The sequence below is a fragment of the Erpetoichthys calabaricus genome, chromosome 9, assembly GCF_900747795.2.
Source record: "Erpetoichthys calabaricus chromosome 9, fErpCal1.3, whole genome shotgun sequence".
Taxonomy (NCBI): Eukaryota; Metazoa; Chordata; class Cladistia; order Polypteriformes; family Polypteridae; genus Erpetoichthys; species Erpetoichthys calabaricus.
Window position 1 is genome coordinate 79,308,417 of NC_041402.2, and position 20,857 is coordinate 79,329,273.

At 36.0% G+C, this 20,857-nt stretch overlaps 1 protein-coding gene across 2 annotated transcripts in view; it reads left to right on the forward strand.

Annotated features, from left to right (window-relative positions):
• LOC114657851 (polyamine-modulated factor 1-binding protein 1) overlaps nucleotides 1-20,857 on the forward strand; it is a 417,512-nt gene that overhangs the window by 340,747 nt on the left and 55,908 nt on the right. For both annotated transcript variants that reach the window (XM_028809793.2, XM_051932060.1), the window contains exons 24-30: nucleotides 1,354-1,596; nucleotides 2,523-2,753; nucleotides 2,942-3,172; nucleotides 7,022-7,144; nucleotides 13,480-13,606; nucleotides 16,874-17,031; nucleotides 20,206-20,452. In XM_028809793.2, coding sequence (XP_028665626.1) covers nucleotides 1,354-1,596; nucleotides 2,523-2,753; nucleotides 2,942-3,172; nucleotides 7,022-7,144; nucleotides 13,480-13,606; nucleotides 16,874-17,031; nucleotides 20,206-20,452 — 1,360 coding nt within the window. The remainder of the gene's footprint in view (nucleotides 1-1,353; nucleotides 1,597-2,522; nucleotides 2,754-2,941; nucleotides 3,173-7,021; nucleotides 7,145-13,479; nucleotides 13,607-16,873; nucleotides 17,032-20,205; nucleotides 20,453-20,857) is intronic.

Here is a 20,857-nt window from a genome sequence, read left to right on the forward strand (position 1 = left end):
CGCAGATGGTTTGAGGAATTCTCCATGGGGTATGGATCCTCTGTGTGACTCTCCATGCCGATTGCAGGTCGTGAAGACGCTCAAAAGGCAAAATTAGGTCTTAAGAAAAAGAAAGTTTAAGAACCACTGCTCTAAATGAACAATTTTGTTTTACAGATCATAAAGTAAATCTTCTATCAGAAAGTTAAGATCAATTTAACAGCAACTACTCCCAACACAAACAGCCTCTTTTCAATACAGGCCATGGGTGAAAAATGACAGTTCTACTGGAGCATAATTTGTTTCCATAAACATTTAATAGTCATATCAAGCACAAAAAAGATAAACTAGTGATTTTAAATTGGCTGGTTGTTTAAGTGTATCTTGTCCAAGGATTGTCACTGCATTGTACTTAGTGCTGTCTCAGTAGAGTATGGCTCCTTGTAACCTTGTAATGGAAAAAATCAGCTTCAGAAAATGGATGGATAACTTTGGGATAGCAAGAAAATGAGTGTCAGATAATCCTACATATCTTTTACGTTTCCAAAGAATCCACAGCATAGAAAGGTGAGTAGGTTTTGCAGTTGATTTGCAGAGTCTTAAGGAGAATTCTCTGTGATTTATCTTTCATTTCTTTTCAAATGCAATCAAACTTTTACCTTGAGCAACCTTGTATTGTATTCTTATTTGCTTTGCAGAGTTCCTTGTGATGATGATTGCAGTGAAAGGTGCCATATCAATAAAGACTGTCATTTTGTTCATGTCACCTAGCAGTTTATACTATTTCACATCTTAGTTTCCTGCTTATCTTAATTTTGCAATTGATTAGTATATTTTTAGCATTATAGTCTTATTATTGTATTGTTTTTAGAAAAAAATTCTATAGCAAAATTCCTTAATCTGACTTTAGTGCAAGAAGAAACTGTATTAGTCATATTATAGAAATGCTAAATTATCATTCAGGTGAAATTCTTGAATTTGCTGTATTTAGGTTAACAATTACAAAAAAACTCATTCAGTCTCCTTGTGTTCCTTTCTGAGAAGTAATTAATATACCAGACCCACCATAGTACATATATTCTAATCATGCTCAAGCCAATTGTGGATTATTATATATAGGCAACAGCTTAACAAAATTGCCATTAATTTGCATGCTCTGATTTAAATGAGCCATAAAATCTTCCTTGACTTCAAACTTAAGCCTAACAGTCCTTTGGAGTTTTATATGTAGTTAGTAAGCATGCAGTACTGTGCATTCCTAACCTTCAAGCAGAATGTCCTGCATTGACAGCAGACTGGTCTTACATTGGTATTGCTCTGATCACTTTTAAATATATCTGCTGTATACTTTCCAATTTTTTACTCAATTTGCAGAAGGATCACTGTGAAGAGCTTGTGTCTCAGCTGAAAACGCAGATACAGGACTGTGAAACACTGCGGCAAGATGAAGTCCAGAATTTTGAGGCAAAAGTCACTGATCTACAAGCTAAACTTGATGTACGCACTCAGGAGTTTAAAGAAACTGTTGGCAACCAACAAGAGCTTAAACTTACACTGGAACGCTACAAATCAGATGCAGAATTGTACAAACAAATTATTACAGAGAGAGAGGAGGAAGTGAGTGAATTCAATTAATTAGCAAACTGCTTTTGCTGATAAATGGTTTCCTTCTTTTCTTCTACGCCATTCAAGATCTGTATGTTATCTAATCTTTTTATATCTAAGAACTATTCTTCAATCTTTGCCCCCTTACTTTGTCTTTTATTTGTGACTAGACTGATGTATTATTCGCCATTGAATCCATGCCCGTGTCCAGAGCTTCTAGAATAAACTTGAGCACCCAAACTTTCTGTATGCTCAGTAGAACCAGTCCTCTGTTGTAATGTGAAGTAAACAGTACATATCCCAGGGTAATATTTCTTAGAAACTGCTAATTAAGTCAGAATTATTGGCATAAAAAAGCACACTGGAATTAATCAAAATAGGCAGAAGGATAATTGTAAGAACGTTTTGTAAATTGTTCATAATTTGAACTAAAAATGCATGATGTTTGTGTTTCAGTTATTCGATAGCTTACAACGAAACTGCATCATGGGCCCATGGGGTCTCACTAAATATGGGTTTAGGTACATGTAATATTTTGTGATTATTTATTTATGTATTTATAGTATTAGTTTGTTGAGATATTCTTGAAATTAAATTGCCAAGTGTGAAAAAGTGACATAATTATGCAACCACCAATTTCTTAAAATTTTTGCGAAAATTATTCGAGGAAATGTCTGAAAGACTTACTGCTCCGTATGGCAGTAATACATACTACTTACAGATTAATGAGTGATTTAAGGGTTATTGTGTGTAGTCACAAAACAATCTACAGTAGGCTACAATGGTTTCTACTTTTAAACATACGCAGGAAGTCCCCAGACACGTGTATCATGCTTTTTGATTGTGTCTTTCTTTACAATCCTGAATCATAATTTTTTTCCAGTATTGTACTGGTATCTCATTTCTGCTGTTTTGTCCTGTTATTATTCCATACTCAGGAATCAATGTGGAAGTCCCGTTGTCACACTCAAGATGCAGAGAACTTGAGGCTTCGTAAGAGTCTGCAGGACTCAGAAACTCAACGTACTGCTGCAGAAATACGATGCCAGTCCTTGTCTGACTCTCTTGATGTTTATAGACAGAAGTATCAAGCATGTCTAACTAAAGTGACTGATCTGGAAACTGAAATCAAGAGCACTGAAGAGGACTTAAAAGAGGCCAAGGCCCAGGTTGGGAACAAAACCATGGTGTCTATTCATATTTCCACCTTGGGAGTCTTTTTTCTTGTATTATTTTAGCTTTAGATATTCTCATAAGGAATCTCTGATGAATTGGCTTTCCATCTAGATTTTAATTAAGTGATTTTATAAATGATTTTTTTCAGTAATAGTCTATACTCTGAACTTTTTGATTTCAGAGTTTGCAGCATGAAGATGAGGTTTTTCGTCTACGTGCTGAGATCCTAGTGTTAAAAAAAGATTTAGAGTCACGAAGCGCCCAGCTGGAGAGCAGCGATGAGGTTATTGAAACACTAAGCCAGCAACTCAGAGAAACCCAAAATGAGTCTGAAGCCATCAAGAAACATGGCGAAGAATGTGAGGAAGTGATCATTAATCTAAGAGAGAGGATATCAGCTCATAAATTGCAGGTGAAATATTGTTAATTGGTCTTAGAATGTCTTAATAGAAGCCCTAATAGATGGCAGGTATGATTATTCTAAATAAAACTGTTGGCTATCATGGAAGGAGTATGGCCTTTGTGGCAAACAGCGATGATAGCACTATTTCCATAATAAACAGCCAAAAATGTATGGTGTGCTAACCAGAACAGAGTCATTTAGGGGGATAACTGATTCCCATATTCACTAACAAATCACTTGCTTTATTTAAAAGTGACTATGCAGGAAAATTTACACAGAGGGCTCAGAAACACAGCCCTTGAAGAAACCTTTTATAAACCAAATGATCAATCCATTTTAATTCTAGGGTATTCCTGTCTGTGTCACTAGGCAACTAGCCTGACGGTTGTTTTTCAACTATTGACTCATCTTTTGTCTAAGCTCATTTACCTCAGTGACTGGGTTTTGGGCCATTCTGGCTGCCAGTCCATTGTAGTGCATACTGGCAGTCACTCATGCTAACAGCTCATAATGTATTAGGGCACGTTTTCCACTGTTTTTGTGCTTAGCATGGTTTAGTCAAAAAAACTGGATAAAACAGTTCAGATGCATATGTGAGACCAGCTCACCCGCAACCATGTTAATGGTGGACAGCCTTCCACAATCAGATGGGCGGAATTGAGTCTTTTCTTCTTTATGATGCCAACTGCAGACAGGCACATTATGCTGAATGGGTGGTTACTGCTCCTGAAAACACGAGAAATGAGCTATATTCAGCTTTCCCACTTCCAAGTCAGGTCCAGAAGATATAATATATATATTAAATGAGTCAGCCTTTATTTTATAGAACACAGTAACACAAGTGTTAAGCAGTTGCGAAAGTCTTCATTTAATCTTAATAGCTCATTTTCGTAAAGGTTGGAATGTCATTTTTGAAATTCAACAACTTTCTTGCTGTCTTTCCATCCTCTTCTCTCTACTAGTGTTACAACAGGTCAAACTAGACCTCCTGTACCTCATTTTCTTCCTAATAGTTGGCATGCTGGTGAGTGCAGCACACATACGTATAAAGTTTTTGTTTCTTTACCTGTGGCATGTATTTCATTTATACTGTTTAGGTTCAGTTATTCAGATTTTTTGTGCCTGTCTTGTCTGTGTCAATATTGATATTTTCCTTCTGTTATATTAAAACTACATGGATTCTTAAGACATTTGGACTAGACCAGGCAAATAAAAAAGCGCTCAACATTAAACCTCTAGCACCAAATACTTGCATATAAGCCTTACATCAAAATTTTATTTGAAATATAATAGCAGCAATCTCTCAATGGTCCTTGATTGAAAAGGAGATAAAACTTTCCAGCGCTTTTGTGTGGAGCTTTTAGAATTGAATTCACAAACACTGCAATGGCACCAATAAATTCAAAACAGGTATATGGTTAGTACAGTACCAGGGAAAATCTGGACTATAAAAACAGTATATTTGATGCAGAGTAACAATCACTGTACATGACAAAACTCAATAAGCAATCTGTGTTTGCTGTAGCAGAACCGTATACAAAGAATAGAAAACCCACTGTGATCCTGAGTGAGTGAAAACAATATTTGGTGAAACAGCAGGAGCAAAAATTTATAAGTTTCACTTACTGGCAGTGACAGAATTACAGATATGTTATTGCTAGGGGTAAATAGTGATTGTTATCTATATTTCAAGATGGTAAATAAAATAAAAATACAGTAACATTCATCATATTTATTAGCACTGGACAATAATTGATTGTTGTGTTTGAAGCTGCAAAAGTCTAACATATTGTTCAACACTTTCAGTGCATATTTTTAAAATTGTGATTTGTCATGAAATTTATGCTTTGAATTTAAATAGTTGTTGGACCATTGATAATTATCTGCAAGAATGGATAAGAAGCACTTGCAAATATTTTGGTCACTCACTTGATTGCCAAATTAACTAAGATCACTGAAACTTCATAATGCAGTCACTTTGTAATTTAATGTATAGAGAAAAAATAATATTGGGCTCTTTGAAATGTAGTTGCTGTGAAGGTGAACTCTTGATTCCTAGGAAATCTCTACTTGTACCTATTATATACCATACAATCCACCTGTCTTTTTACATTTGTACAAGTGAAAAGTTGAGATATACTCTGGTTAACTCTTGTTTGTAGGGGAAGAGTGCGTACATGAGTTTTGTGCAAGCAGAATTTTTAGTAAGTGTAACCTGAGTCCCCACTAGAGCTTTGTACAAAATGCCATAAGGTATCTTGGTTCAAACTGATGAAAATAGTACCTAAGATAAGGTGGACATCCAAGATAACCACAGAATTCTAAAACTTTTGCATTTACTAAATACCATGGTTTTGCAGGATTAAAGTTAGGATACCCACCAGTCACCTTCAGCTACAAAGGATTGAGTTGGTTACAAAGTTATATTGCAAGTCGGTCACAATGTGCGCTATTTTATTGTTTACTTCAGACCTTGTGACATTTTCATAATGAGCCATTATATTTTTATTTGTAGATTATGAGATTATTATATTTCTTAAAAAAATCCACATGAACAAACTCCATTTTCCACCACATGTTGCTTCACAGGGTTCATTTACTCTGTAGTGCTTGTAATCTTAACACCCTGGTCCATCTATATATATTTATATCTAAAACACTTCAGAAATTAAATTATAATTCTGAATGTTCCTATAAGTAAGGATTCCCAACGCTTAATCACATGGAATGTTCCTATAAATCTTTGTAATTGTTAAATAAACATTCTGCAAATTTCCAGCTAGCATGTAAAAAATAAAAAGGTAGCCCACTGTAAATGCCATTTTCTCCTGCCACTTGTAGCTAAGCTAAGCCAGGCAGTATCACTTTACAAGATGTCATAAGCCATGACTGGGACACCAGTCCATCACAATCACCAATTAATTTAACATGTACGTCTTTGAGAGTACTAAGAGAAAACCTATACAAAAATGAGGAGACCAGAATATGCAAACTACACACAGACCATACTTTATAAAAGAAAGTGTTTTAATTTAAAACACTGTAAAAAACAGTGTGCTGTCTCTGTCTCATTTCCTCATCTCACCAGTATGGAGTGACAGCCTTCAGCCCTTATGTTTTGTTTGCTTTTAGTTCATTGCTTCCCTTGACCTTTGTAGTAAAGAGAAATAGCAAAAAACAAACAAAATAGGTAAGTGATGAGCTTTGAACTAGTTAATTGTAGGAAAGAACAGCAGTTGATGCAAAATTAACTATTCTAAAAGATATGAGTGGGTTTGATATGCTTACACTTCACATGCGGTAACAACTCACTAAGTACTGTTTCTGCTTACACTTAGTCGATGTAAAGCTGAGATACCAGGTAACACTGCGTGGCTGCTTCTTTCATAAATAAAGCTTTGGCATGACTACAAAGAAAAGTGATTGGAAAAAAATATATAGCAACATACAGAACAGAATTTGAATACAATCAGTGAACTTACACGTTTTACTTTATGAATTTTGGCCATTTCATCCTCCAGTGTTAATGGAGTTTTTATTTACAGATTTCACAAAAATAGAGAAATGGTTAACTGAGAGTTAAAGCAGCAACAGAGTTCAAGACCTCCAAAGTATGGCCCCTAATGATAGTAGAAATATGTAACATCACAAGTAACTGCATGACCAGTTAAATTCATATTTTGTGTAACTGTACACTAACTATACCTAAATGTTGTGAGTACCATTGTAGATTTATATTTTGTTATGGTAAAAATATATTGAAAATTATTTTGGTACACGTTCAATGTACAAATGTGTTACTTAATATTTTTTTTTCTTTTTCACGTGAGTAATGCTTACACATCTTGTTTATTGCAGGCAAAGGAGCAAGAAGAGATGATGGTCAAAATACAGACGGACTTCTCATCTTACCGTGCAACTCACTCACATTCAGACTCAGAATTTGATTCCCAGCTTTTGCTCATTGAGCAGCTCAAGCAGGTAATAAAGAAGATCTCTTATTTATTGCCTAAATTTACTGGACTTACTGAATTAAACAGTACATTAATGGATATATTACAATTTAGGAATTCAAAGTGGACGCCACTATATAACAAATACCACATTTCACATTGCATATTGCCACCATTTCTCAAAGCTTTCCAATCTCCCACCCAAAAACAGAAGACTCACAGTCTAGGTATTTGAATTCCTCTCTCCCTTTATTTCAAAACTGCATTCACTCCTTACACTTACAAATTCAATTGCTATCTTTTTCCTTTTTTCCAGCTTTCTACACTGTGCCTGGAGTATATAATTGTACTATTTGTGTCAAAAACAAACAAAAAAAAATTCATCCAACTTGCTACTTTCCAGGCCTTGTCTTTTGGACTGGACTCCTGATTTCATAACACTGCCTGTTTTTAGCTTGTAGCTTTGCTGCTGCACACTGGCAAACTTTCACTATTTGAGTTTTCACAACAAGCCTTTTTAACCAGCAGCTCTGCAAGTTCAGGTCAGTCAAATAAATCCATGTTTGCTTTTGTTTCTACTCCATAAAACTGCAGCATGTTAAACTGCCAGCCTCCTTTCCGGACCAGCTGTCTGTCAGTGTGTGTGCTCGTGTGCATTTTTAATAGACTGTAGATGGCCAATCTGTTAGTGTGCTGACATGTGAAAGTGCTCATTGAAGTGCTGGCTTCACAGCGGACGCCCGGCTCTGCTTTGGTGATTTACAGCCATACTCTGCACAGTGCCTGCTGCCCTGTAAACCGCAGATCTGTAAAACAATGAGATTGATTACCTGCAGCCATTGCCACTGTGGCCCGCCATGTTGTTGCAACCTTTTAACACTGTTTTATAGGCGGTTAGAGCAGCTCATTGTGATATTTATTCATTTATAAGTAGTCATGAAATATAGATTCATCGTGATGGTTTGTCAACGTGATAGCTGTGAAACGTACTGCCTGGTTAGGTACCTTTTTAATAGGCATTTGGCCAGAGATGAAGGCTTTATCTCAGTCACTTGGCAAGATCTGTCAGCCATTTCACTCAAAGGAGACTTATTTTATATGGGCTTTGTTTCTTTGTATTTTGAGAAGCATTTATGATTTTTCACTACTGGGATATATTGTGTAAATCCGACTGCTTTATGTATGTAGCCTATTTAGCTATTCTCTGGAGCTGCATGTGGTTGTATGGCTCCTTCAGTCACTTTATTGAGATAGAAACTGAAGATCATCTGTGATGCATTTCCTTCTATTTTTTACCCCAGTTTAATTTATTAACACTGCCATTTTCTACTTCTATATTTTCCTTACTAGTAACTCTTTTGCATGTTCCCATACATATTCTGTTAACTTTACTGTACTGCACATAGGTGCATCTCTTAGGACATTCGCATACTGGCTTATGTCTTTAACTTTGCAATATGACATTGCTCATTTTTTATGTGGGGTTTTTCCACCTACATGTCCAAAGACATGAAGGGTGAGTTAATTGTCAGTTTATGACTTGCACCGAGTAAGTGTTGTGTGTGAGGTGTTTGCTGTGATGAGGAGCCGCCCTGTCCTGGGCTTTGCCTTGTGCACAGTGTTTCAGGAATGGACTCCAGTCTCCACAACCCTAAACTGGATTAAGCATATTTAAAAATGTAATGTTATGTTACTTCCTTTACTACCTGATATGGTGTTTACTATTCATGGGCAATATAAGACAACCATCTTCAAATCTTCTTAATCAAATTAAGATTTGTGGCAGTCAGATATTATCCTAGTAGCATTTGGCACAAAGAAGAAACCTGCGTAGGCAGAGAATCAGTGCGTATGAGTGAACACTCTTGCACAGTCTCCCACGGACTCACACTGAGACAATTTAGACTAATCTGTGAGCCCTAGTACTCATGATTGGGAAGAGAACCCAGAATGTCTGGAGTAAAGCTCAAACACAGACACCTAATGGTTTAGGATTGTAGAAAATATGCCAATCTTTGTTTTAGATACCACACTACAATGTAGATAGCATCACTGAAAGATGCACATCATCAGATAGTTCATTGACAACAGACAAAAGCATAACATAAAGTAAAAATATTTTAATGGAGAAGAGAATCTAAAGTCAAGATTTCGGTGTAAAGAAAGAAGGAACCTCATAGAAATTACAAAAGTAGTGTTTTGCAGTGAAAATACAGGGCCATGCCACATCCATGCTGACCTGCGGTAATGAATGTGAGACTTCGAAAAAGTGAAGTGGCCAATCACAGGGAATCTTAGCTATAATACAATTTAAAAAGTTAAAACATCAACATCGGAGACAGATATCCTAAGGTGGCCTGTTTTAGGATATTAAGTAAATTATTTTGAAGCTGTCTTTTCTATCTTGGAAGGGTTTTTGGGTGACATCTCCAGAAACATAAATCTTAATACCCACAGTTATATGTCATCTTCTCACCTATTACAGTCTATTCCTGCACCCATTTCAAAGGAGACACAGCCCACTGCCACAATGCACTTGTATCTAGGGCTATAGTTCAGCTTCACCCAGGATTAACTGCTGCTGTGACCTTTCTTTCTACTAGACGTCCCCATTTTTATCTATTCCTGAACTGGCAGAATAGAGCAACAAGGCAAGCAAATGAGTGGGTTTAGATACTTTATTCATTCATTGTAATATTTAACATTGCTTATTATCCCAAAAGTGGAAGAAAAGCAAACAAGACAATCACACTATAAGAACTGGATGTTTAGCAGCTGTCACAGACAGTACCATCTGAAGCAGCCAGTGTGCAAAGGTACAGGTGGTTCTCTGCTCTTGGGGTTATGTTGCTGTAGCTCAGGTGTCTAGCAGCATGTAGGTCTCTTGGTAACTGTTCTTCCTGCAGCTGGTAATCAGTTTATTTTCCTACCTTATAAAGCTGGTCTAAAGTGTTTCAGTTTCTGGAATGGTGCACTTGTCTCCTTTTATGGAATAATTAGGGGCTTTCCCATGGTAGGGACTTTTTAGGAATTCAAGAACATTTGTAGCATTTCCATTGTAGGAACTCTGACCATTTGTAGTTCCTGGTACTTTTTTATCTTCTACTCCAGAGTATATACTTTTCATTAAACCAAGAACTATTGTTGGAAAAGGGGGGGAACGGGGGCTTGGGAGATGAAGGTTGCTGATTGGTTGGCCAGAAACACTGGTGCCATCTTACTGATCTGTTATTATTTTTGACTTTGGAGAGTTATCAGTGACCATGGTGCACAGTGCCATACACAGTATCAAAGCAATACCTTACCTATGTGAAGTCCAGAGTGCTTCGAAGCAGTGGTGGGCGGGTGGGGGTCCTCTGAACTCCCAAATATTCCTCAATTTGCACCATATCCCTCTTCTTTGCATGTGACATATTTTACATAAAGGTTATAGTTCCTGTTGTATGGTGGGAACACAACACATGAAAGAGGCCAGAGACCACAAGTGCCCAAGGTCAGCAACATACAGGAACTCATTGATTTTTGAAAACAAAGTACCTGCGGTAGGAAAGTGCCTATTGTGAGTTGTTTGGGGCCAAACCTTGCTTCTGATATTTAAATTCAGCAGTTGTCATCATTTGATTGAGATATTTGGTGTTTGTGCAACTAGGTAAGCCAATTCAAACCAGCCTTTAACTTTTGATACAACACATCAAAGTACCCGTCTGTCTTAAAAAGCCTAAAAATAGGTTAGCTAAGAAAGTTTAATATGTATGACCTACTTGATACTGACTGATTGTCTTTAATACAGGGATGTCCAGCTCCACTCCTGGTGGGCCGCAGTGGCTGCAGGTTTTCATTCTGACCATCTTCTTAATTAGTGAGCCGTTTTTGCTGCTAATTAACTTGTTTTGCCTTAGTTTGAATTGACGTGATTCAGACCCCTTAGTTGTTTCTTTTTCCTTAATGAGCAACCAAACAATAATGAGACACAAAACAAGATGCCACATGACCAGCTAACCTGAAAATAAATAAAGGTGAATGTCTCGGTCATGTCGGTCTGCTCAGGTCACCAAAACATCTTGATGGTGGTCTTAGATAAAACGGAAAACCAACAGTCTGCTGTGGTAGAATGAGAGCTGCAACAAGTCATGATATTCAATAATGTTTTTAATTAATAGCAGGAATTGGCTTCTTATTAAGAAACTGGCTGGAGTGAAATTAGTCAGAGTTTGACGTTCCCACTTAGCTGGTCATCTCTCAGCTCGTTTCACATCTCATTTCTGTTTGGCTGCCATTTAATGAAGAAACAAATCAATTCAGAGCACTGAATCCTTAAAAACAGGGCTATTAAAATGAAGGGAAAAGGAGTTAATTAGCAGTGAAAACTGCTTGCTGAATTAGAAAAAGGGTTAGAATGAAAACCTGCAGCCACTGAGGCCCACCAGGACCAGGTTGGACACCCCTGCTTTAATACCTTTAACAATTTAAAACTGCAAAGAAAGATAACTTAATAACTTAAATAAATTCTTAATGGTGCTACTACAATAATGAAATTACATTCTTCACACACACACACAACACTTGGACTTTCTGGTATATCTCAGTAGCTTTTGTCTTTTTGTGGGAAGACAATGAAAATTTATTATAATAATATAATATAATAATTTATTATGTTATTTTCTCAGGCAATTAGCATAGTAGTTAACAAACTAGACCTTAAACCCCAAGATTACTTGTTCTGTTTTCATTCTGAATTATTGCATAACCCTAAACAAATTATTTAATCTGCCTTTGGTTTAATTATAAATAATTTATCTAAATGTATAAGTAAATATATAAATAATTTATGCAAATATTCTTTTGTATCCTGACCTTGTAAGTCACATTGCAATTTTATAAAGATGTCTGGGAAAATAGACAATAATAATAATAATGATGATACTCAATAGTTAATACATGCATGCTGTAAGGCTCCTTCAGACAGAACTCAAAACCAGGCAAAGACACCAGTGATCTGTATATGTATAATATGTGTAATACATGACAGAAAAATGTTATTACTACTGCTAAAATCTGAAAGTCAATACTATTTCAGTACTTAGAAAATAGAGTAGTAGACAAGGTCCATACTTCAATAAGAAACTATTCAGACTTTTCAGTGTAATGCACACCTCAGAAGATGCATTAGTTTATGAATTTGTTCATTTTCTAAACCTGATTATTTCAATATGGTCAATGTGACTTGTGGGAAGATGAGATTTGAGTGACAACCTGTCTGGGAATCATCAGGCACCAGACAAGCACAAACCCTTTATATGTTGGCAGTCCTAGGTATAACTGATCAGACTAACTGGAGTATACTAAATATTTCCTGTTTATAGTATATAATTAATGGTCCCTTGTCATGTCAGTGTATGGGCCAGCATGCCACGTACTTACTCACAAACCCACCTTTGCTCGTATATTTTTAATCCAAACTGTATTTTATAAGAAAATGTTAGAATAGTAGTAGTGAAAACCTCTCATTTTTATCAGCGTTAGTCTGTTAGAGCCTCTAAGTGCTATAGTGGATAGATTTTACAGCTCAGTATCATCTGGGCCCCACTTAAACTCCAAGCTATGGCACATTCTGTATGTAGCTTGTGTGTATCTTTAGTGTACATTTGGGGTTTCTCCAGGAAACAAAGTAGTTGCCTACAGTTGAAAGATTTTTTAGATAGATCACTGATAACGCTTAAGTAGATTCGAGGGAGTGGATGTACTGTAGCTGTGTGTCTGAGTGTGACCTGCAATGTCCCCTTAATCTGAGTAATAAAATAATTGGACACAGAAAATAGGATTATGGATAGAAGAATTTAATGAAATTACTAAGAACATCAAAGAAAAAGAATGTGTTTATAGGGGAAATTCCTTTTATAAATACATAAACATATGTACCCCGTGACCCTGTAGTTAGGATATAACGGGTTGGATAATGGATGGATGGATGGATAAACATATGTAAATGCTTAATTATGGAAGTATTATGTACTGAATGACCTGCTTGTGTAGCGTCATCTTGGTGAAATTTTTTCATGTAAAATAAAAGTCTGTTAGAAATGCTGTACATATAGAATCCCTTAATAGTATAACATTAGAATATAAGTTCAGCCGTTATTCACATGGAAGGTATTATTAAAAGAACTTGTGCCCTATTTTATTCTACCCACGTTTATCAAATGGCTTTACCTCATCAACATGTATCTGCTTTGAAATGCAGCATTGCACGCTGTTGATCTGTAACGCTGGATTCTACTGATCAGTGTGTCTTGTCATTTGAGTTAAACACAATTTTACTGCACCTGTACACTGTACTAATACTAAAAACTGCTCTGTTCGCAGGAGCTGGCTGCTGCCCTGGAGCAGTGTAGTAAGCACGTTCAACAAGTTGGAGAGCACCAGGCACTCATCCGTGAGATGAAAGAAGAAGTGCATAGGCTAACAGAGCAGAGGAATAGCAGCATTGAAGGTAGGAGCATAAAAACTTAACATTTTTTAACATAACTTCAGATTCATTTCAGCTATTGGTATCTCTGCTGATAGACCATGTGTCAGAGCATGTTTGGTTTGTGCCCTCTGTACCGTGCATGCTGCAGTTTTGTTTTCCATCTTTTGTTTACAGCTGTCCTCAGTTATTTTTCACCATATGTAATGTTGAAAAAGTTGAATATATCTCCTCAGGTGAGAGAATATGAAATTCTGGCAGAAACAGTAAGATCCTGAAGAAATAACATGAGACCAAAACAACTGATGCAGCCTGGCAACTAAATACAGAAATATTATTTCTTCCGCAATTAGATATATATGTTAGATTGGATGTTAATGTGGACATCGCGTTCAGGAAAAGGTTGCCCAGGACATGCATGTTCCAGAGCACTAAACACCATTTCAAACTAGCAGTCTTGAAGTTGTACTGTATCAAACACTTCTGACCCTGAGTGTAACCAGTAGCACATGGTTTAAAAGAGTCTCCTGTCCACAGAGTAATTAAATCTGGAATTGGAAAATGAAGGCTTATACAAAGGCCGAAAGATAAAGAAAGAGAGAGGTGGTGACAGAGAGTTCTTATTCTGGTATTAGGTGGGAAATTGCTGAAACTACCTCAGGGAATTATTCTTATCTGTTTGTTGATTTTTATCCTGAGTTCTTTCATAGCTTATACCTTGCTTTTGTTCTGTATTTTCTTTCATTAAAACAAATTTCTGTCTGATAGAGCATCATGTGAAAACTACCGAACTCCCTTCTACAAAACTTTGCTACTATTTCCAGAATATCTAACTTAAAATAAAATTTTAAATTTCTATGTATACATTTCTAGAAAAAAATAAAAACTAAGACTACCTCAATAAATTTTGCCATTATCAGCTGAAATATTACTAAATTAATAGCACTACATATCTACTAGATGGCAGCAACATGTCAATAGTGTGTCCATTTGAAACTGCTTGGAAGGAATCTTATACAATATATATATAAATATAATGTGCGATTTTTGAGACCCCAACAACCCCCCAACTGCTCTGTACACCAACACTCGGTTAATGCAGACAGAGACTGGTTGTCTGCTGTTGGTACAACTACAAGTTTGCACGCTTCTCATGTAATGCGTTTGTCGCCTGCTAGTTGATGCAGAAAAAAGAATATAAGGCTTTAAGTTCGCTACGAAATTATTAAAGTATTGTTATTACACCAGCTGAAAAAGGAGTCGTGACAGTCATAATGGACAAAGAGCAATATGTAAACTTCCCAGAATTCTACGTCCTTCCAAAAATGTATAAAACCCCTTTGAAATTAAGACCGTTGGTCCACATAACAGGTGGACAACATATAACTTATCCAAAATACTTTTTCAAATGCTCAAACATTAACATATGATTTGGATTATTCAGTTAATAGTGCCAAGATGGCATTACAGCATCTGAAGAATATATCCATCGATAATGATTCTGGTCTCATTTAATGTCATGTCCCTGTATACCATGATTCCAATTCAATTGGCCACAGAGACTTTACTCTCAAAACTGAATAATGACCCTGCCATAATGGCAAGAACGAAGCTGACTATGAAGGACGTAATGCTTTTAATACTATCACTTTGCCAGAAAACTCACTTCCATTTTATTGGGAAATATTACAGACAGAAAGAAGGCATGCCAGTGAAATCTCCATTGTCAGGACTGTTAGCCGAACTGGTTATGCAGCAATTTGAAAGTGTGGCTCTAACTCAGTTCAGACCTAAACTTTGGATGCACTGTGTTGACATTACATTCATCATATTAAAAAACGGCCAGCTAAATGAATTCCATAGCTACATCTACTCAGCATTCCCTGCAGTTCAGTTCACCATGGAAAAAGAAATGAATGGACGCTTCAGCTTCCTTGATCTCTCTATTGAAAGAGGTAATAATGCCACTTTAATTACAAGTGTTTATTGTAAAGAAAGTTATACAGAAAAATATTACACTTTGGTAACAATCACCCCTTATTACAAAAACAGAGCTGTGTTAAGACATGGTTCAAAAGGATACACAAAGTAATACAAAGGAAACGACAAAGAATGAAAAACTTAAAGACCAACACCCTCCAAACACCACCTTACTAATCCACTCTTCTCACACCCACCTACCCCCCCTCCTTATTGGCTATATATTGCCTTTCATTCCTGTATGTCTAATCATTTTCTTCTGATGATGACACCTGATAGGTGTCAAAAACTCAGGAATAAAAGGCTATTTTAAGGCATGTGATATATACATATACTGTATCTACTCTGTAAATATAAAAAGATTAGCTAAATCGTGCAACGTTTTCATGCAATCCTCATTTTGCTTCAAAACCGTACATCATATAGTATACATCTATATATCAATTTTGTTGTCTTCATTAGGAAAATACACCAATGATACTCTCAAGTCAATACAACCAATTTAATGTGAGTACAAAAAAAATACATTATATACTTCTCCTCCGCTAAGAACAATAGTAGATGAGCTGCGTGTTAGGACTCGATAAGCAGGTGGCGCAATGGTAGCATGGCTGTCTCACAGTAAGGAGATTGTGAGTTTGCATCCTGGGTCCTCCATGTGTGAAATATTCTTCAAAAAATTCACTTCATATGTACATATACACACCACTACACACAACTACAGTATATATAGTCTTGATATATATAGATTATTTTCTGTTCCTCAGATAACAAACTGTGAATTTGGACCAGTGTGGCATCACAGTATTGTTTGTATTCTGTTTCTTTTTATCTCTATGTTTTTCTATTGTTGACCATTCCCTTAGTTTTAGTTTACTAAAACTATATTATTACATTCTTTCTGTAAATGTTTTATTTGTAACTATATTTGTAAATGTGAACACTGTCTGTGCTTTTAAATGTAAAGTGTGCTATATTAAAATAAATATTAAAAATACATGGTGAGTCAAAAATATGTTAACATTTGAATGGTGGAAACAATTTATTCACAAAATATACTTCATATGTGCAAGATGATTTACAGGAATGTCTCAACCTATTTGCCATCATGTTCAACACATGTACCATGTGTGGTGCGTAACTTGTCCACAAAAATTGTATATAAGTATATATATATAGCAGTACCAGTAATGTTAACATAATTTTGACTCACCCTGTAATTCACATTTAATATTTTCTAAAATTCTGGAGCAGTGTGAAAACTTTATGATAACATTCTGCATCTGTCTCACTATTTTTGCACTATTACAGAAACAATAAGGCTGAAGGAGACGATAAAGCAACTGCAAGTGGAGGTCCTTACAGACAATCAGCAAAGACAAGCTGAAGTAGTGGACCTGCAGCGTTGTGTCTCACAACTGGATGCTGAAGTGGCAGAGGCCCACAAACAGTGCACACAGCGACAACAGGTATACTTTTAAATTTTTCAGTTCATAATTTAGTATCTACAGTTTGTCATGTTATCGAAAAGTGTTTAGGAAAATGTATTTGGTTGCAATAACTATAGTGTTTTATTGGCAGTACCTCTATACACCCAGCAAAATAATAACAAAATAATTCAATTCTTTTGTTAATAAGTATATACATTACATAAAAGGCTTAAGTAAACTTACAAATCTCTTAAGAGAATGAGTCAATTAGGAAAAATAACATGTGCAAAATGCTGCATACATTCATACATTTTCAAACTTGCTTAATCCATTTAAAGGGAACAGGAGTTGCAGGTTATCCAAAGGCAGTAACCAACCCTTAATGTTGTGTTACTCTAATTCAGGGCACACTCCCACCCTGGGACAATTATATGACGCCAGTTAACTTAACAGAAAATATATTTAGGATGTGGGAGGAACACCAAAGTATTCAGAGAAAAACCTAATATGGGAAAATCTAGAATGTGCAATTCATAATGGAGTTCATAACTTTGAGACTTCAGCACTAACTACTGCACTATGTCTATGAGTCTATGACCCAGAAATACTAGACTAGTGGTGCAAAATGCTGTAATAGCATAACTTAAAAGAACATGCACCAGACTTAAATGAAGAAGTATAAAAAAGAGCAAATGTGAGATGCTTCAGGTTAAAAAATAATGGAACAATTTTAAAAGAGCAGAGCTGTGAGCATGAATTACATTACACAAATATCCACAAAGTAACTTTTATGAACTGGGAGTACAATAGGAAGTATGGATTTTTTAAAAGATGTGAGGTGATCTTCTCGCTTTTTTCTGTACATGTCACTTTAGTCTGTTTTTCCTTAGCATAGCACCTGTTCTCCCTATTTCTTTCTCTTAACTCAACATTCATCTTCCTTTAACTCTTGACATTCCACACATCCATCTGAGCATGCTTATCTCTGTTTTTTTAAAGCCTTGCTTCACGATCAAACTCATTAGGCATGTCTTATTATAAACATTTACTTTTAATGTCATAGATGCTCCTTTAAAAGTCAGTATAGGGGACAGCTCCAGGAATTTCCTCCATGCTCCTGTCACCCTGGTTCACAACCTCACCTAAGCAGTTGAACTTCTCTACTTCCTTCAAATCAACTTCATTGTTGACATCTACATTTAACCTTACCATATAAACATTGTACTCCCCTCTCACATACACTTTACAAACAAGGGTAGCTCTCTCCACCTGCATACTAAACATCATATCACCACATATTTTATGTTCCTACTTTCAACAACCTACCCATTGGAGTTAGTTTCTCCCAACACCCACCTCTTTTATGTCTCCTGCCCCTACACATCCAACTGTCACCTTGTCCTTTTCTACATTTACCTTGAAGTCTTTTGCTTTAAAACTAGATTTCCAATTCAATATCCTTTCTATCACTTCTCATTTTGATCAATGGCATGCAACAGCCCTCATTGCAATCCTACATGTGCTTCTTTGGTCACCACCTCCATCACTACAACAAAAGCAATGGCCTCGGAATGGATACATTTTACCTAACTTGCACATTCCTATACAGTTACCATGAAAGAACAAACTCACACCTGTTCCTGATTACAAAAAAAGAAAATAATCCAACTTGGAAAAATCCTATTTCAGTGAGAATACCCCAGATTAACACTCTACATCATCATCATTATTCTCATGTTACTGTATTGTAAATAAATTTTACTTGGTAACTTTAGCAGTGCAATTCAGATCAAAAATATCAGGTTTGCAACAGAGGTTGCTGAAGTTTCATTTTAAAATGTTCTTATTCAAGTTCTGGGTAAATGCATTAAATAACAAAATTATTGTAGCTACTTCAATGTCCTGTCATTCATGTGGGCCATAAATTAGATAAAAACACAGTTTTGAAGGCAAAAGAGTTAGTTAGCGAATTAAGTAGAGAATTAAAATCTGCAGCCATAGTTGTGCTCCAGGACCCCTATTTTACATTATTTCAGGTTTGCTTTTTGCATCACACTACGATTTGCAGTGCAGTAAACTTTAACTTTGCCCTCCTATTGATTTTGTGTTTGTATATAGTCAACTACTGTCTGTACCAAGTTAGTATTATTGCAGGTACTCTGTGAATGAGTGTAGGTGTGTGCTCTACAATAGACTGTTATTTTATGTTATTTGTTGATTATTTATCTTCAAACAATGCAATCAAAAGGACCTGAAAATTATTTTTTTTAAAAGTGAGTGTTATTAAATGCTGTATTTGTTTGGTATGGTTTCTCTTACACTTAATTTAAATGTATGATTTTTTGTGTTTAATTACTTTATGTGGCTCAGAACTGTAGGGCTAGGTTCCCTTAATATGTATTTTTTTCTTTATACATACACTACAAAATAAAATGTTCAATCTGGTTAAGTATACTTTATTGAATAGATAACTCATCAATAATTAATTCCCTCAGTCTTAATTTTATGATGACACCCTACACTGAGCACACTTTTACAAGATGCTGTATAAAGCAAACAAGGGAGCAATTCAGTGCAGCAAGATGAAATACATCATTTAAGTACATGATGAATTACAAAGAAAAAAATTAGAACATGCTGCACAAATAAACAGAAAATGATAGTGCTGAGATCTCTGTGTCTGTTCAGTAATGGGCTGGCACTTCCTTGTCAGTGACATTTGTTCTGTTTTTCAGTTACTGAGATCAGTTGCTTTAATAATGTACAAAAGAAGGAAAAATAATGAATGAAATAACCTCTTAATATACATTTATCAAAAATGTGTTTGCTTTGGAGTGATATTGCCTGGGCAGGACTTTTGTTTTGACATTCCTCACGATGTTTTTATTTATCCGCTAAAGCAACACAAAATCCTACACCTTAGATATTTATTACTTACTTATGTATCTTGTTTTCTTTGAATGTATAATAAAGCTCTAAAGTTCAGATTATCATTTTCATTCAGTATTATCCATTCTGTGCCAAAGGTAGTCATAGTACTTTCCTCTCATTTATACTAGGTGGAAGTTAAACTTTGCTTGTTTCAAATGCACCATGAATGTTATGCATATTAGATAAACATGACTATTGCATATGTTGATACTTTGCTTTTATGGTAAAGGCCTGGCATTGATTTATATAGATTGTAATGAGGGCTACTATTCATTTTACCAGGCTATCCAAAAAAGAGATGACCTCCTAAGAAAATCAGAATCTCACTTGATGGAAGCTCGGGACAAAATTCGAGAGAAGGCTATAGAGGCTGAGAGGCAAGCCATTATATCAAAGAGCCTCCAGTCAGATCTACAAAGATTACAGCGTGACATCAAACAGAAAGAAAGACAAAATGCATCCTTCGTAAATGAGATACAGCAACTGAAGCAGGAACTAACAACAGCACACACGCAATACAGAGAAGCAGGTAGTTCTATTGTGTTGGCCTCATGCAAAATCTGCCTTTTAATTCTCTTTCTGGTTATTTGGTTTATGTAGAAAATTCTAAATTGGCCCTAGTGTGTGCTTGGTGTGTGGGTGTGTTTGTGTGTGTCCTGCGGTGGGTTGGCACCCTGCCCGGGATTGGTTCCTTGCCTTGTGCCCTGTGTTGGCTGGGATTGGCTCCAGCAGACCCCCGTGACCCTGTGTTCGGATTCAGCGGGTTGGAAAATGGATGGATGGATGGATGCTTGAAATTTCAGTTGTCCCAAAGACATGTAACTTAGTTAGTTGACCCCAGTCTGAGAGCTGAAGCCTGTTTTGAAAGCATTGAGTGCAAGGCAGGAAGACCCTTACCTAGACTGACTCATTTTGAAAATAATTTGAATCTTTT